This window comes from Gymnoscopelus braueri (genome assembly GCF_963280865.1).
Source record: "Gymnoscopelus braueri genome assembly, chromosome: 13".
Classification (NCBI taxonomy): Eukaryota; Metazoa; Chordata; class Actinopteri; order Myctophiformes; family Myctophidae; genus Gymnoscopelus; species Gymnoscopelus braueri.
The window spans coordinates 32,617,742-32,634,730 of NC_137615.1; the positions used below are offsets into that span (position 1 = coordinate 32,617,742).

The 16,989-nt window shown below is 40.6% G+C and overlaps 1 protein-coding gene across 1 annotated transcript; it reads left to right on the plus strand.

Moving 5' to 3' along the window:
- Positions 1 to 11,368: 11,368 nt before the first annotated feature.
- Positions 11,369 to 12,484, plus strand: LOC308098299 (somatostatin receptor type 2-like; the record flags this gene model as incomplete). Its single annotated transcript, XM_080446604.1, has 1 exon — positions 11,369 to 12,484. One exon carries the CDS (start codon positions 11,369 to 11,371, stop codon positions 12,482 to 12,484), a length of 1,116 nt encoding a protein of 371 aa, XP_080302730.1.
- Between the last annotated feature and the right edge of the window lie 4,505 nt (positions 12,485 to 16,989).

Sequence of the window (16,989 nt, forward strand, 5' to 3'; positions counted from 1 at the left end):
GTGGGCATGATTGGAGGTGAGTGGATGCAGGTGGTCACACTGGCAGGCACCAGATCCAGACACACCCACACCTAGGTCAGATGACAATCAATACCACCAACTCAGGTGACGTGTCATTAACTATTTTATACTTTGTCAAACAGCAATTTCGTGTGAAAACAACCAGTCTACAAGCTCACAACATCAAGGTTCAAGGTTGTCGCAATGCAATGTATTAAAAAGATTAAAAAAAATTAAAATGTATAAAGATGTGATACCAATAACATGCCCAAAATGAGGATGACAGGTTGAAAGTAAAAAATTTTCTTGCATCTGAAAATCTGAGTATGGAGTATTTTTCAGCTCTTGTGAGCTGTCATATAAGTAGTAGTTAGAGATGTGTGAATGTCATTGATAACAATGCCCGTCCATCTCATGTTATATTGCCCTGCAAAGCAAAACATCATACAATGAAAAGATACCTGGAGAAGAAGAACAATACCAAAAGCAGGAATGTTCAATAGTCCATTGTAGGCAGAGTGTGTTGAGAGCGACTGACTAACACAGTGATTCTCAACCTGTGGGTTGGGACACCAGGAGGGTCCACACATGATTTTGGGGGGGTCCCCAGATGACAGCGAAGTGACATTTTAATACCCCCCCATAAAAAGAATTATTGCATCAAAAGTAATCAACAAACTATACTATAAAAACTGGTCAAACATTGGCAAAAAAAAAACTCTTTGCGACGCGTTGTGAGCTTGTAGATCTGCTATTTTCACAATATTTATCTATATGGAACTGAGTCAAACTAAATTAATGCCCCAGTTCAAATATGATTATTTTGGGGGGTCCCCAGTTCAAATATGATTATTTTGGGGGGTCCCCAGTTCAAATATGATTATTTTTGGGGGTCGCAACCTGAAAAGGTTGAGAACTACAACTGGACTAACACACCTGAAGGTAAAAAGTCAGCTTGCACTTCAAAAACTGTGCTCGGCTGCTGTGTTAAGAGGTCAGATAGGTGGGCTGTGCGCACTTTCAGAGCATGTTTATTTTAATGATCAATCAATCGGTTGTGTTCCGGCTTGGGTCAATGGAACATTGTAGTGTAGGCTACTTTAAGTTCCTATTTTTCGGTATCACAATGAAAACTAAATTTTCAAGGTTTTTAAAGAAATAAAATACCATGATACATGAAAATACCATTTACATACATTTTTAAAATTAATGTTGTATTATCATTATTAGTGTTTTGCCAATTATTTGGGGGCCCATTTGCAATACCCATTGCGGCCCACCAGGGGCCCCCAGCTTACAGGTTGGGAACTGCTGCTCCAGACATCAAGAGAGAGTCTCACAGAGCGAGGCACAACTCGGACTATGACAGCTACCAGGACCTTGTCGTGTCACTTATAGCAGCTTGACACAGCCATTATATAATGCAACACCTGCCTGACATCCAATTATCTAATGCCTGATTTACACTTGGTTGCATACCGTGTCGTTCACCGAAAATAGCAGATCGGCAGGTGCGTTGTGGGTTTGTAGATCGGCTATTTTAATTGCATGAACTACACAAATCACCTATGAGATGTCAATGAGCAGCTCAAAGAATGGCCTGCAGGGATGAATCTGTGCAAGTGTCATTCCATTTGATGTTCATCCACTAAAAGCACACAGCCTGGGGCTAAATAAAATATAATACAATTCTAATTCCAAGTCTTATTCCATATCCAAAATGAAACATTGGAATGAAAATGTTGCCATGGGGCCTCAGAGGAGGATCGTAGCTTTAACTCATATGCCGCCAATCGCGCATTAATGCAATCTAATAAATAGCGTGCTTGTCCGCCAAGATCGCATTAATGCGATCTAGTGATTAATTGTGGTTTAATCTGTGATTGCACTATTCTGTTTATTTTTCATTCTAGGTTTCGAGTTCCACTTACTTCACCCACACCGGGATCCGGTTTCATGACGCGGGTTCCGTTTCCGGTTTTCATTTTTTTTCCCCGGTCATTTTCGGCCAGAATAGGGAAAAACACGTTTTTTCACACGGTATAAAAAACTAACGGAGAGCTCCACTTCTATAATCTATAGTCTGGGTGACGAACAGTCATCGCCGTCGTGTATCACATCGTAGTTTAGGCCGATCGGAGAATCTGAGAACACGTCACATCCGGTTTGACGTATTTGACTGTTTGACTCTGTTTGGGGGGGGCGAGCGAGTCAGCGAGCTGATCAAGGTCACTATTTGCTGCTCTCTGCTGGCAGATTTGTCGTATGCGTTTAAAACCGCACTCAAGACAATTTATTTGAATTAAAAAATTAAAAAACACGCAAATCGCTGGCACAGGGGTGATACATTATGAATAAACTCTGGCAGTCAATGAGTGTTAATGCATGTCTTCAATGCCTTCCTAGATACACACAGTTGTTCATAATGTCATTATGAGAACGATTGAAGAAGATTTATATCACTGAATCTTGCCCATTGCCTCAGGATATTGATGATTTGTTCGTCAATTAATCTAGGCAGGCTGTAATGCACTCAATTCGGGGGCAAGACGATAGAGATGCTTGATCATACCTTGGTAATTAGAAAGAAAATGAAGGGCAGAGCTCTAAGCTAAGCTCTAATCTGCTGCATTACAACACCTACCTGGTTGGACAGAACTCATCAACTAGAGCCATTGGGATTAGCTGCAGGACATCAATAACTGCACATGTCTATTATGGGTATACTTCTTTGCTGCAGGAAGAAATTGATAAGCATTGAGATTCTAGCACATTTAAGCCCATTTGATTTGTTCGTGATTTACGAATAAGCCTCTTTTAAACTTTATTTAATATAGCCCTGAAATCTCAAGTGGTGTGTAAAAGCCAACCTGTAGTTATATATGCCATTTCTAAATTGTTGTAGCTAACAGCAAATCAAATTATTGAGACATTCATTGCTCCTTGGGGCAATTAACGTTTAGTTATCCATGAGCAGATTGACATTTTCAAAACTTTGTTTACTTTAATTTCCTCCATGACCTTTTCAATGGACATCACATGTGACTCTACAAGAAGCTTCGATGGAAAGAATAAAGCAAGTGAAAGTGACATTGTGCCTTTTTTATTTAGTTCATTTTCAAGCTCTCAGTTTAGTCTGCTATTTAGACAATTCATTATAGTAAGATTATTGAGTACTTAATGGACCAAGCTCCAAAACAAGATGTTCTAACTTCTTACTCTTGCACATTACCTTTTTGTTCATAACTCTGGAGCTGATGTCTAAACTAGAAAAAGTGCTCCTCGGAGCACAGGTCTCCACCTGGTCAGGTAGGTTCTTGTGGGCCAGCAATGTTTGGAATTTATAGAGGTGAGTGGAATCTGTAGAAGTTGAGGGATTCATGTTGATGAAGTTATTGCACAGACATGCAAACTTCTGGTGGCGCTATAACAGGACAATGTGAAAAGGGTGGCATTTCTTCCTCTGCCTAGTGAGAATGTGCATGCAAAGTTTCACGTAATATACAAAAAAATGTTTTGCAAAAGTCGGCCTCCTGGTGGCAATATAAAAGGCAGATGTGAAAATTTCCTTGGTCTCTAGGGAGTGTGCGTGCAAGTTTCACGGCAATCGCATGCTGCGTTCATGATTTGATGCATTTTGCTTAAAACGGACCACTCCTGCAAACTTTGCAAACCAATCTTAGCCAATCAGGATGGAATATGAAAAATCGGACAGATCCGTCTTGATCACATGACTATAGGGATAATGTGTCCCGATTTGCATGATGTTTGGACAAAATCTGTAGGAGTAATAACCAAAAATGGGTTTTGCAAGAATGGGCCTGCTGGTGGTGCTATAACATGCCGATATGAAAGATTTGGGCAACGGGTTTTGCTCTGATCTCCAGGGAGTGTGTGTGCACAGTTTCACGCTGATCGGTCCAACGGTGACGGGGGACGGACGGACGGACAAACACACGCACGGACACACGGACGGACAGGGACGAAAACAGTCTAGAAACAATTGTACATTTGAAAATTTTATCAGAAACATCATAACATACACAATCATACAGTATACGTAGCAAAGGAAATAAGAGGCCTAACACTTAAAAAAATATAGATATGATTTTACTGTGAGATTACTTATTTTACTTATGTTTACTTATTGAACAAATGACAAGCTACCTAATTAACAAAAGAACACAGCTTGCCCTAAGCTCTCATTGATTTCCATTTAATGAATTTTCCAAATGTACTTTGTTTTCATACAGGCCTCCAAACTATGGTTTCTAAGAGATAATAAATGTTATTGTTGTTTTTCTCAAGAGAAATATGATTGATTGATGGATAGATAGATTTTTCCCCCCCGTGTCATGCACACAAAGGTGCATGACAAATGGGTGCCCAACACCCATGGGTTTATAAGACACCATTTTACGATTACAGCATGTTTATATTCAAATAATACATCCATTACAGCTCAGAATTATACAGAGTGTTCTGTCTTCTTTCCCAAGCTTGAGAAATGGCAGTTGGCTGCCAAAACGTTGGTTTCCATTTCACTGCGTCCAGAATAAAAAAATGGCACTTTGGCTACCGAGTGAATTTCCATTTCTATGCTGATGATACCCAGCTATATCTTTCTGTAGCTCCAGACGACCCCTGTGCTCTAGACCCGTTGTTGATCTGTCTGTCCAGCATCAAATGCTGGATGAGTGAGAACTATCTTAAGCTAAATGAGGCAGAAGTTCTCATAATTGGTTCTAGTGAGCAGAGAGAGAATCAATAATAAGTAGACTTGGTAACCTGACTGTACAAAGTAGCACTACAGTAAAGAACCTGGGGGTTATTATTGATTCCAAATTGAATTTTAATACACACATTAATCATGTTACCAAGATTGCCTTCTTTCATCTTAGAAATATTGCGCGAATTAGAGCCTATCTGTCCAGGGTTTTAACTAAAACTAAGATGAGAGAACATATTACTCCAGTTTTAGTTTCACTACATTGGCTCCCGGTTGTTTTAAGGATTGATTTTTAAATTATTTTACTTGTTTATAAAGCTCTCAATGGTCTGGCACCATCCTACCTCTATGACTGAAGAAGGATTTAAATGTTTTGTTTAAATGTATGATTCTGCTCCACTAAAGGGAGGCAAATATTGTTACCTTTTAGTCTACTACAAGTACAGCATTTGACATCTTTAGTTACTTGTCGAACAGATAAAAAAAAAATCCAAGCCTTATATTTTGTTGTATGACGAATAGTGAAACAGCCAACTTGCAAGACTTGTAGATCTGCTATTTCACCATTCTATAAAAAAGATTATTGAGAATTTATGTCAATTTTCACCTGATGACATGCCCCAAAAAGGAATGCAAGGTTGAAAGCGGGTTAAGTGCTCATCCTCTGGGGAGCCATGCTCAACAAGTTTCATTTTGAGATTTGTTGTGTGCAAGCAGGAATTATGGGATGGGATCACTAAACTCAGCAGGGTTTGTCCTCCAGGGAGCATGAAGGTGCACAGTACTTTTCGAGATATCTTGAAGTGTTGGACAGACAGAAGAACCAACCGACAACACAATCCCACTGCTAGCGGGGTTAAAAACTCACTGTGGAGAATGCATTTGCCTCGCATCAGCAAATTCCTCCACTCCTTATCCTCACTGTGCAGGAGTTTGCACTGACAGTGTGGGTGGTCGGGCAAAGCGCTCTGCTGCCAGCGAATTGTTTAATTAGCCTTTGCTAATAACACATAACCAAGGAAAACCTGTGGCACATTTCCACCCAGACACCATCTGTCATCCTGGGCATGCTTAGCCATGGGTCCTGGAGGAGGTCACACTTTAACACTGTCTGCTGTGAAACTAATGCCTGCTGCAAGTACTGCTTTCTCCAGGTATTGTTAATCATTCATGCACAAAGTCGAGGGGCGGAAGAGAAATCACAGCCAGCCAAGGGCACTTGGAGCCAATGCATGCTACATTAGCACTTGAATAAGGACATAATTCAAGTGGATAGAAGTCAGCTGCTGATTTTTCGCTTCATACCCTTCCCTTTCATCACTTGAAAGCAGAATCTTTCGTTTGGGAACCAACGTAGAAAACATGCTGATAAACTTGCAGGTCAGACAAACACCAGGTTAAAAAACAGGTTAACTTCCTTCTGGGAATGGGGTCTACAAAATCCACATCAGACATCATGGTATCAGAGACAGGCCTGTGAAAGCTCCTCTCATGCAGGCTACTGTTAGTAGACAAGACGACAAGATAAATCCAAATATTTTAAGTATGAATATGAATGTTACTATACTTGCTACTTGATGAACTAGCCAATCGCAGAGCAATCTGAATAATCCTTCCAGGCTATGGTACAGTATAGTCTACCCTGATAACTGACCCTTTCTTAACAATTGATACCACGGCTTGTGTTAGGCTACTTCTTTTTAAAAGCCCTCTAGCCTTTCATACACAGTCCAGTCATATACAGTAGTATACAAAATCTACAAAGTTACTTTGTAGATTTTGATTATTATTACAAAACATGCATTAACCACTTTAGCCTTAAATATATACTTTGGCTATTTGAAAATAGCCGATCTACAAGCTCACAATGCGTCGCAATGCGACGTATTGTGAGCCTCAAGAAACCTGAAATGGGACTTTCTGCACAATGAGTACTTTTACTATTAGTACTTTAAGTACATTTTGATACCAGTATTTTTGTACTTTTACTCAAGTACATTTTGAATTCTTGACTTTTACTTGCAAGAGAGTATTTTCACATTGCAGATACTTTAACTTAAGTAAAAGATGTGAATACTTTTTCCACCACTGTTGACAAGTAAACAACTGCTGAGTGACACTATGGCCAAGTCATGACAACACACAGCACTCTCAGTATTAGTCACAGTAGAAGCCACTGCCAGGCACAATCATCCAATCAGAATATGAAAGTAGTAGCCTACTAGTCAGCATGGTTTTCAGGTTCACACAATTGAAATATTTATTGAAAATATCGCGACCGACTCCGGATAAGCGGTTGAAGATGGATGGACAATTGAAATACCAATATACAGTGAAAAGTTTTGAGGGCTGTTTCGTTTTTGTTGTTGTTTTTTTTGTGTCGAAAAAAGAAACTGCCAAAAATAAAACAGAACAAAACCTAATACCCTAAACCCTAATAAAGCATTATTTTTCATGTATTTATTTATTTTGAACATATTTCAAATATAAATGAGAAAAAGACAAAGGAAATAAAAGGGAAACATTTTATTAAAAAAAACAGCATCCTTAAATTATATTCCATGTTCGAAAAAGGAGTAGGATGTAGGAGTAGCATGCTGCCTGTTAGCCTGTGTTTATTCTATTCTACTCCAGTTTAAAACCTGAATGCAGCAACAATTAGAACGCACGCTGACATAGGCTAGTATTCAGAATGCCACGAGCAAGACATTTAGGAGTCCAATATCAGAACAAAACATCAAGATAAGACAGAATTCATAGATTACTGCAGTCAGTGAATATAATAGCTAAATAAGAGCACCTGACGCTCCAAAGTAGCTAGGCCTATACTGTGTAGAGCAGGTATCTCTCTATCATTGTAAAGATATGAACATTTATTAATCTAGCCTTTTTTTTTTATCTAATGGGCCTAACTTTGTAATACCCTTATAAGCGGATTCTCTGAACATACCTCAGTTGTATGTATCTGGCTGTCTGGCACTTTGATGAGCAACAAGAATCATTTATTTTAGATAACCAATCATGAGTGTTTTGGGGCCAACTTTAAACTATATTTGAAAGAATATTCAACTCTTTAATTGTAAGAAAAATAGCAATGATATTCACTCAACGTTTTCTCAACTCAACTTTCACAACAAACTTTTTATGGAGTCAGTGACTAGATGTTGATCAATATTAAGGAACACTATGTGCCTCAGGGATTTGGGGATCAGTGTTCTAGCCCTTCTCAAAATATCCGCCTTTCAGACAGCAGACAAAACATTCACTAACACTGAGGATTTTACAGTGTGTGAGCAGCATGTTTTTCTGAAAGAGAGAGAGAGAGAGAGAGAGAGAGAGAGAGAGAGAGAGAGAGAGAGAGAGAGAGAGAGAGAACAAATGGAACCAAATCAGAGTTATGGGGGGTCCTTGAAATAAAAATGTTTGAGAACCACTGCTCCATTGAAATCAGCAGAGCAGGCTGATAACAGAATGGTAGCTCCATCTATGGTGGATTAACAAGCAGGTATAGAGTCACAACTTCCTCTCCAGTGGTGTAAAGTTACTAAGTAGGACATTTACTCAAGTTGTAGGCTACTTATAAATACAATTTTGAGGTATTTGTACTTTACTTGAGTATTTACAATTTCCAATACTTTTACTCCACTACATCTGATCTCAGAGGCAAATATTGTACTTTTAGTCCACTACAATTATTAAAAAATGTTAGTTACTAGTTACTTTGTAGATTTTGATTATTATTACAAAACATAACCACTTCAGCCCTTTATACATTTCGGCCATTTGTAAATAGCCGATCTACAAGGCAAGCTCACAATGCATCACAATGAATGCACATATTGTGATCTTGTAGATCTGCGAATTTCAAAAGAGTTTTATTCATTTTATACATTTGAAAAGTTGTGAAGTGGGACATTCTGCATAAAGAGTAGGCTACTTTCTACTTTTGGTACCTATGTACATTTTGATGCCACTACTTTTGTACTTTTAGTCAAGTAAATTTTGAATACCGGACTTTTACTTGTAACAGAGTATTTCTACATTGCAGTATTGATACTTTTACTTAAGTAAAAAAAAAGTACTTTTATCACCACTGCAGAGTGCTCTCCAAAAGGAGAATGTGTGCTCGGCGCGCTCTGCTCCAGCATTCACTGTGCGCGTCTCTCCATCACAGCACTAGACTACAGCAGCACTGCCAAGGCGAATCGCTTTTTCAAATAGAGCTATTTGTTATTGATTTATGTATTTATTATTAGTAGCCTGTGTTTAATGTGTAAGGTCTATATGGAACCATGTGTTCCTCGTACGTAGACGATGTGTAGCTTCATTATGGGAAGTAGACAAGACTACTGGTGGGAATATTCATACCGAAGGGAAACTCACAGAGAGTCGTTGCACTTCGCGCTCCGACTGAAGACAACTTGAGGAATAGTAGGATTTAGCCTAGTAATAATACTACTACTACTACTACTAATAATAATAATAATAATAATACTAGGACTAGGATTTAGCCTGCAGTAACAGCGTGGGGGTAAATGCATTTTTTCCTGATCGTAACTTATAAGTATAGCTATTCTGAAACAGCTGAAGTTCTAGTGAGATCGCTTCAAGTTTGGATATTATATTGTTTTGCTTCAAGTTGGAGGTAAGGAACTTATAGGCTACAGCTGCCTATAGCCTACATCACGTCACTTTAGACTGTAATATTAAGAACATCTAATCATATAGCTCCATTAAGAACCTCCGCTGAGTGAGAGGAGCTACTATAATCGTTTGACTGGATCACATGCAAAAAGTTTGATAGAATAGCATACGAATCTAGTGTGAATCTAAAACGTTGTATTTGTTTATAGACTTACAGTGCTTACTGCATTATATGGCTAATTGTTTCCCCTCCTCAGATTCATTATTAACCATTAGATTCAGTCTGTTTCATTGAACAATTTAATTTAATTGCACCGAGGAGAGTACTGCATGCAGTTGAATGATCCTCATCATGCCCTACATTCTATGTAGTATTTCAAGTTTGCGGACATTATGTTGATGACACACCAGCATTCTGTGATTATTTCCATATCAAACTGATTTGATCAGCCAGGGCCATGTATGGACTAAAACATTTAATCTATCTCACCCAGTGTCCATCTCCACCTATCACCATTGCTTGCTTACAGCAACAGTTGGGCTAAAAGCTCTATGTAAAACTGGGAAATTCTAGAGAATTCAACAGGCAATGTTGAATACTTAGTACATCACTGGTACACCACATTATTGTGTTTTAATGGCTAATGTGGGTATCTTCTGTGTAGACTGTTAGTCAGAGGGAACCTGTTGAACACCAAATCAATAATATGCCTTGAATCATTTAACATAATAGGCTATACCACACAAATATTTAATCACAGGCATACACCCATATTTGCTCACCCACTGTTGATTTGTGATTGATCCATTTCTATAGCATTTACTGAAGGCTGTTGGATTCTGTTTTCCGATAATAATCTGCATGATAAAACATCTCTTATCAGCTTTGTTTCAATCGGCCTGGCTCATAACACCCAAAGGCATTATCTGGCATTATCAAAACAACTGCAGGCAGTGCCCATATCAGCTTGCTGCCATGGAAGTAATGACAAATTGAAATAATAAATGTGATATCAGCATTATAGCAGGTTGTCAAACCATCCCTCGCATTTTGTGTGTTGGCAAGGACAAGCACTTCAGTTCATCTTTTTCAATCAAGTCCCACTGATTTGAAAGCAGTCAATCCTGTCATTCAATTACTTAGGCAGGGTTTTAATTTACATCTATGCCCAGCCCCAAGTAAAGTTTGAACAACTCAGAATAACCTTCCACGGCTACTTTACAGCATTACACAGGGTTGATCACGTAACTGTAGGGAATTCAGATTGATTTCCCTCGGAGGAAGTGTGCGGTATAGGAGACCTTAGGAACTACACACAAGAAGGTTCTAGCCATACGCTACAGAGGCAAAAAGGCATAAAATAGGATTTTCAACTGAAAAAGGTTTTTTTTTCCCCATTTAAAAAATGTTACCACAGTTACCACAGTTTGTCGCTGAAGCATAAATCATCACACTCCTGCCTACTGTACAAAGAAACAGCCAATACACAACTACAGTACTTGGGTGTAGCACAGCCCATATTCATCTCAGTTAATACGTATTTAGAACCATTTGGCCGTAAGCACAGTTATGAAACAGCTTGTGCTGCTGTGAAAGGACATGATGATAAACCTTTGTGTTGAGGTCATGCAATTATTATTGTACTGTATATTGCGTTCAATCAATCAACTGTCCCATTACATTCAGATCAATTAAGTTGACGCAAGGAAATCTATGAATAAGAAGTGTCGCAGTTGCCAAAACGGGAGGAGTTAGATCCCATTCAATATCAAACAATCATTACCACAAATCTGGCAGGGTTCTACAATACACGGGATCGATGGTATCCAGGATGGGGTTTTGTCCAACCACATCTGTCATCATGCTGACAGTAGTTCACACCAGGCACAATTAACGTCACTTAACGCTGCACAGTATTGATGTTATTCTTTCAATGTGTGTAGGTGGGATGCCATAGTTCATAGCACAGAGACAGAGAGAGAGACTGAGGCATCATGGATCCCTGGATCTTCCCCTCGTCACCCCCGAATTTGTCGGAGCCCCTCATGTATGACAGTTTTGTGCCGGGCAACGACTCCTCCGACCCGTATGGGAACTATACGGACGGCAGTTTCAACAGGACCAGCACGGTGGTCATCACCTGCATGTACTTCCTGGTGTGCGCCGTGGGGCTTTGCGGCAACGCCCTGGTCATCTACGTCATCCTGCGCTACGCCAAGATGAAGACGGTCACCAACATCTACATCCTCAACCTGGCGGTGGCGGACGTCCTCTTCATGCTGGGCCTTCCCTTCATCGCCATCCAGCTGGCGTTGGTCCACTGGCCGTTCGGCCCCATGCTGTGCCGCGTGGTGATGACCGTCGACTCCCTCAACCAGTTCACCTCCATCTTCTGCCTGACGGTCATGAGCGTCGACCGCTACCTGGCCGTGGTGCACCCCATGCGGTCCACCAGGTGGCGCAAGCCGCGCATGGCCAAGACCATCAACCTGGCGGTGTGGGGCGTGTCGCTGCTGGTCAACCTGCCCATCGTCCTTTACAGCGGCGTGATCACCAAGCACGGCGGCTGCTTCTGCACCATCGTGTGGCCCGAGCCGGAGGAGGCCTACTACACCGCCTTCATGTTCTACACCTTCATCCTGGGCTTCTTCCTGCCTCTCGTAGTCATCTGCCTGTGCTATCTGCTCATCATTGTCAAGGTGAAGTCGTCGGGCCTCCGCGTGGGCTCCAGCAAGAGGAAGCGTTCGGAGAAGAAGGTGACGCGGATGGTGTCCATCGTGGTGGCGGTGTTCGTTTTCTGCTGGTTGCCCTTCTACGTCTTCAATGTCACCTCGGTGACGGGCACAATCAGCACCACGCCCATCCTGAGGAGCGTATTCGCCTTCGTGGTGGTGCTGGGCTACGCCAACAGCTGTGCCAATCCCATCCTCTACGCCTTCCTGTCTGAGAATTTCAAGAAGAGCTTCCAAAATGTTCTATGTCTGAAGAAGGCGGGCGGGCTGGACGAGATTGAGCGCAGCGACAGCCGCAAGGATAAGTCGCGTATGATGAGCGACCCCACGGAGACTCAAAGTACTCAGATTAACGGGGACTTGCAGACCAGCATCTGAAACACACACACACACACACACACACACACACGCACACACACGCACACACACACACACACACACACACACACACACACACACACACACCTCTAGGAAGTCACTCAGAAATGAATGAATATCATCAAAACCAGGGGTTCAAAGACGACACTTACTAGCTTAGGACAGAGGTCCACTGTAAAATCAAAGAGATGTCGACAAGTGCATGTTATGTACATGTAAACGTCTTAATTTTCAATTAGACACATTGTTGTGTTGCGCTGCTTGTGCACACATTCATTGAAACATATTCATAACTTCATACAGATGTGTGTTGTGTTTGCCTAGAAAACTGTACAGACTGTTCCCAGTGTATCGACCATGAGTAAAGGCTGAAAGTACACTGTACAGTTAACTGTACACACCGGAGATATGGATTTTTCCAGGACTATACACACAAACAGCAGTATGGAGTGTGTACAAAGTTGCCACAGGTCCGTATCGTCTCTCATGTGGAAATGAGAAAAGTTCAGATATCATGCAACAATAACCTTGTAGATACAGTTGACAACCTTGGTATTTTTGTATTTTTGCTTTCGCCTCGTTTGCCATTTGTAGCCTATTAATGCAGCCCAAAAGGTTGATTTATATACTTTGCAGTACGACGGTGTTGCATGCTCTAAAATAGTTGATCTACAAACTCAAACGCATTGTACTGCAACCCGTTGTTAGCATGTAGATCTGCTACTTCAGGTGACATGACACTAAGCATAAAAAGACTCTGCATCAAGTAGAGAAAGATGCTCTTAAGTAGAGAGGAAAATGTACCTATTGATCACTGAGATGTTCAGAAGATGGTTCTCACATGATGTAAATAATGTTAGCCTTATGAATGACTGGGTTTCTGTAATAGAGCTGTATTTCTGTGAATAAGCACTGTACAGTTTTATTTAAGATTTAAATGTGAATAACAGCATTCAACTTTTAAAATATATTGTTAATGTGTCAATCACGGTCCATATATTAAAGTGTAACCAAAATGCTGCTGAAATGTCTTGATGTAACTTATGTTGGGTTGAGGTACATTTTCCTTTATTATGTTGTTCAAGATAGATAAGGAAAGCTATATAATGTGAGATTACTGGATGTCTGTTTTCTATCGTTGATTTTATTATAACTGTTCCAGAACATGTGCTGTTGATGCTGTTATTTAAATGTGCTTGGCTGCAAAACACTCAATAATTCAACAACAAATGTGCATGCAGAGTTGTGGTTTAGCATCATACTGTATTTGTCAGTCACCAGAGGACTTAAATATAAATATACTGTATATCATATTCTGTAGTTTTTGTGGGTAAAAAAACACAGATAGTATGTTTTGACAAATGGTGACAATGTTCCTGTTTCTTAACCACATCCCAAGGTATAGTGATTCTCAACCTAATTCTAATTTCAAGGTCCCCTAATTCGATATGCATTGTGCCAGAAACCCCTGCCTATTTGATACCTCTCTCTCTCTCCCTCTCTCTCTCTCCTAAGGTAACAATGCTGTTCACACACTGTAAAATCCTCAGTGTTACATTATCCATTTGTACCTCTGAGAGTGTACAATCTTGGACAATTGTACACCTACAAAAAGAGACCAAAGCTCATGCTATGAATGTTTTGTCTGCTTTCTGAAAGGCGGATATTTGAGAAGGGCTAGAACACTGATCCCCAAATCCCTGAGGCACATAGTGTTCTTAATATTGATCAACATCTAGTCACTGACTAAATATATCCTGGAATGGAAACTGGTTGATTAATGTATGCACTTTGTCGTGTCCCACGTTCAATGATAACACCATGCTCGTGATATACAGTATAACGTGTAATATGTTCTAGTACGACACCCTTAGACCACACGTGTATTCATAAGTGTGTGTGTGTGTGTGTGTGTGTGTGTGTGTGTGTGTGTGTGTGTGTGTGTGTGTGTGTGTGTGTGTGTGTGTGTGTGTGTGTGTGTGTGTGTGCGTGTGCGTGCCCTGTGCGCTCATGTGCATGTACAGTACGTGATACTTCCTGATGTCAGTTTAGCCTCAGGCCAGCCAGAGGCCCCTGCAGCAAATGATTGATCTGTCCTTCAGCCTAAAGGGGTATTTCGCTTTAAAAGATTTCAGGGGTCATTTAAACATTTACTTTTGTGTGCACCCCAGACAGTTCTTAAGTTGCTTCATTAAATATTTAGATATTCATCAGACACGCCCCTCTTGTATATAAGCCCCATGCAACTTCAAACTCCATTTTACACATGTCGCTGGTTCTGATGGCCCATATTGTCTAATGCGTGGAGGGGCCATGTTTTTTTTTAAACTTGTTTTACTTTTCTAAAATGTAAATAAATGTTTTCTTAAAACAAAAAACTTTTTTTTCCCCCAAAAGTAATAAATAATGAGAAGAATATTGAATGGAAATCACCAAAGAAAGTATTATTTGGTGCGCTCAGATCACCAGATTCACCACCACTCAAGATCAAGTACATTTTCCTTTTAGAATGCTACACATGTAATCATTCACATACTCCTTTGGTTAGCATTAACCCTGCACAATATATGAACACTCATATTGCCACTGGCAGTTCAGTCCTATCTGATTTGTTGAGGTTGTATTGCTGAAAATGTGTTTCCTATAGTCTGTATTATTATTTCCTTTTATAAAACTACTAAAAGCCTATTGTAGATGTGATTCGCCTCCAGTAACCCTATATTTGCATAGCAACAACGACCCAGAGACTTGGTCCAGAGCGACCACTGATTAATGTGGTGCCCTCTCTGGATTATGAATTATGCTTCTGGACTAAAATCCCCTCTCCACTGAGCTGTGAAATCAAGTACATCTTTTGCATTTTGTCGTTGCTTCACATTTAAGACGAGTGAAATTTAGGCTGCAGTTTACAATAGATTCAAGCTTAACCCAGATAGTTAGGAGATCATTACCTTGATTGAATGAATAAACATGCTCATTTTAAAAATCCATCATCCATTGTAATATTGTTGCAAAGAGTTCTGCATTTCAATGGCAAAACTGGAAGTTTTAAACCTTCTTTTTAATAACAGCATTTATTTAAACAAAGGTTTATTGGTGTGTCTTGTGTCAGTGTTCCTGTTGCTGTCACACGGATGTCAGACATATTTTTTGGCGGTTTACCTGGAAATACTTTTGCCCGTTTCATTAAAACGCATCGTGTTCTCTGAGTGTTATTATCAATTTCCTCCAGGAATATTTATGCAAAGACATGCAAAGGAGCAAAACAATACAGGAATGACAGAATACATAATGAGTCATACAACTAATCTCTTTCTACAGAAGCAAAGAGTGGCTGTTTATGTGCAAAATTGAAAATACACAGTAAAATCTTGAGTGTTCATTTAACTAAATGGAAGTTGTGGGAATGGGTGAAGGCTTTCTTATTGTACAGTCAAATGTAGAATTGAATTATTTTCTGAGTTGAGCGCGCGCACACACACACACGCACGCACGCACGCACGCACGCACGCACGCACGCACGCACGCACGCACGCACGCACAGTCAGTCGCACACACGCACGCACGCACGCACGCACGCACACACACACACACACACACACACACACACACACACACACACACACACACACACACACACACACACACACACACACACACACACACACACACACACACACACACACACACACACACACACACACACACACACACACACACACACACACACACACACACACACACACACACACACACAGTGCTTCCTGGTTTGACCCACATGGTGGCGCCACAGTAACATCCAAAGCCATGACAGCTTAACGTCCTCAACCAGAAGACTATGCCACCAGGGTATAACAACATACTGTATGTGGGTGTAAAATGGAGTTTTCACCCCCTGACTTAAATTAACATGGGGTTTTACAGTATATTTGCTATTGAAGAACTTGCTCCTGGTCCTGTCTGTTAATTAATTCCAATAGTGACAATTATATAGAAATTAAAGTTTATTTTTCCCTTTCAAGCGTACAGCTTTAGTAGCCTAACAAGTGGAATTGAGGAGGCCAGTACAAGACTTTTAAACGAATTCATAGATCCATACGGTGGAAGGTGCTCGAGGTAGTCGAGGACTTCAAATATCTCAGTGCCTGGACCGTCTCGATGTAACAGGATCTGAAGGTCCGCAGGGCACTTGCCTGGAATGCCATGTACGGGATGAGGAGATTGTGGAAATCTGAGATGGGAGATGACCTCAAGAGAGTGGCTACATTAAAAAATCAGTACTGCTGTATGCATAAAGCATACAGCAGTACAGCAGGAAAAGGCCCTGGATGGCGTCTACACAAGCATGCAACGAATGGCACTTGACGTGCACATGGGCGGACTACATCAGAAATGTGGGTCACGGACAAGGTCAGGGAGAGAAGGATGAGGCTGGCTGGGCACTGTGGTTGAACACAGTGTTCAACCGCCCCATCTCCACCTCTCTCCCCCAAGTTCTCCCACAC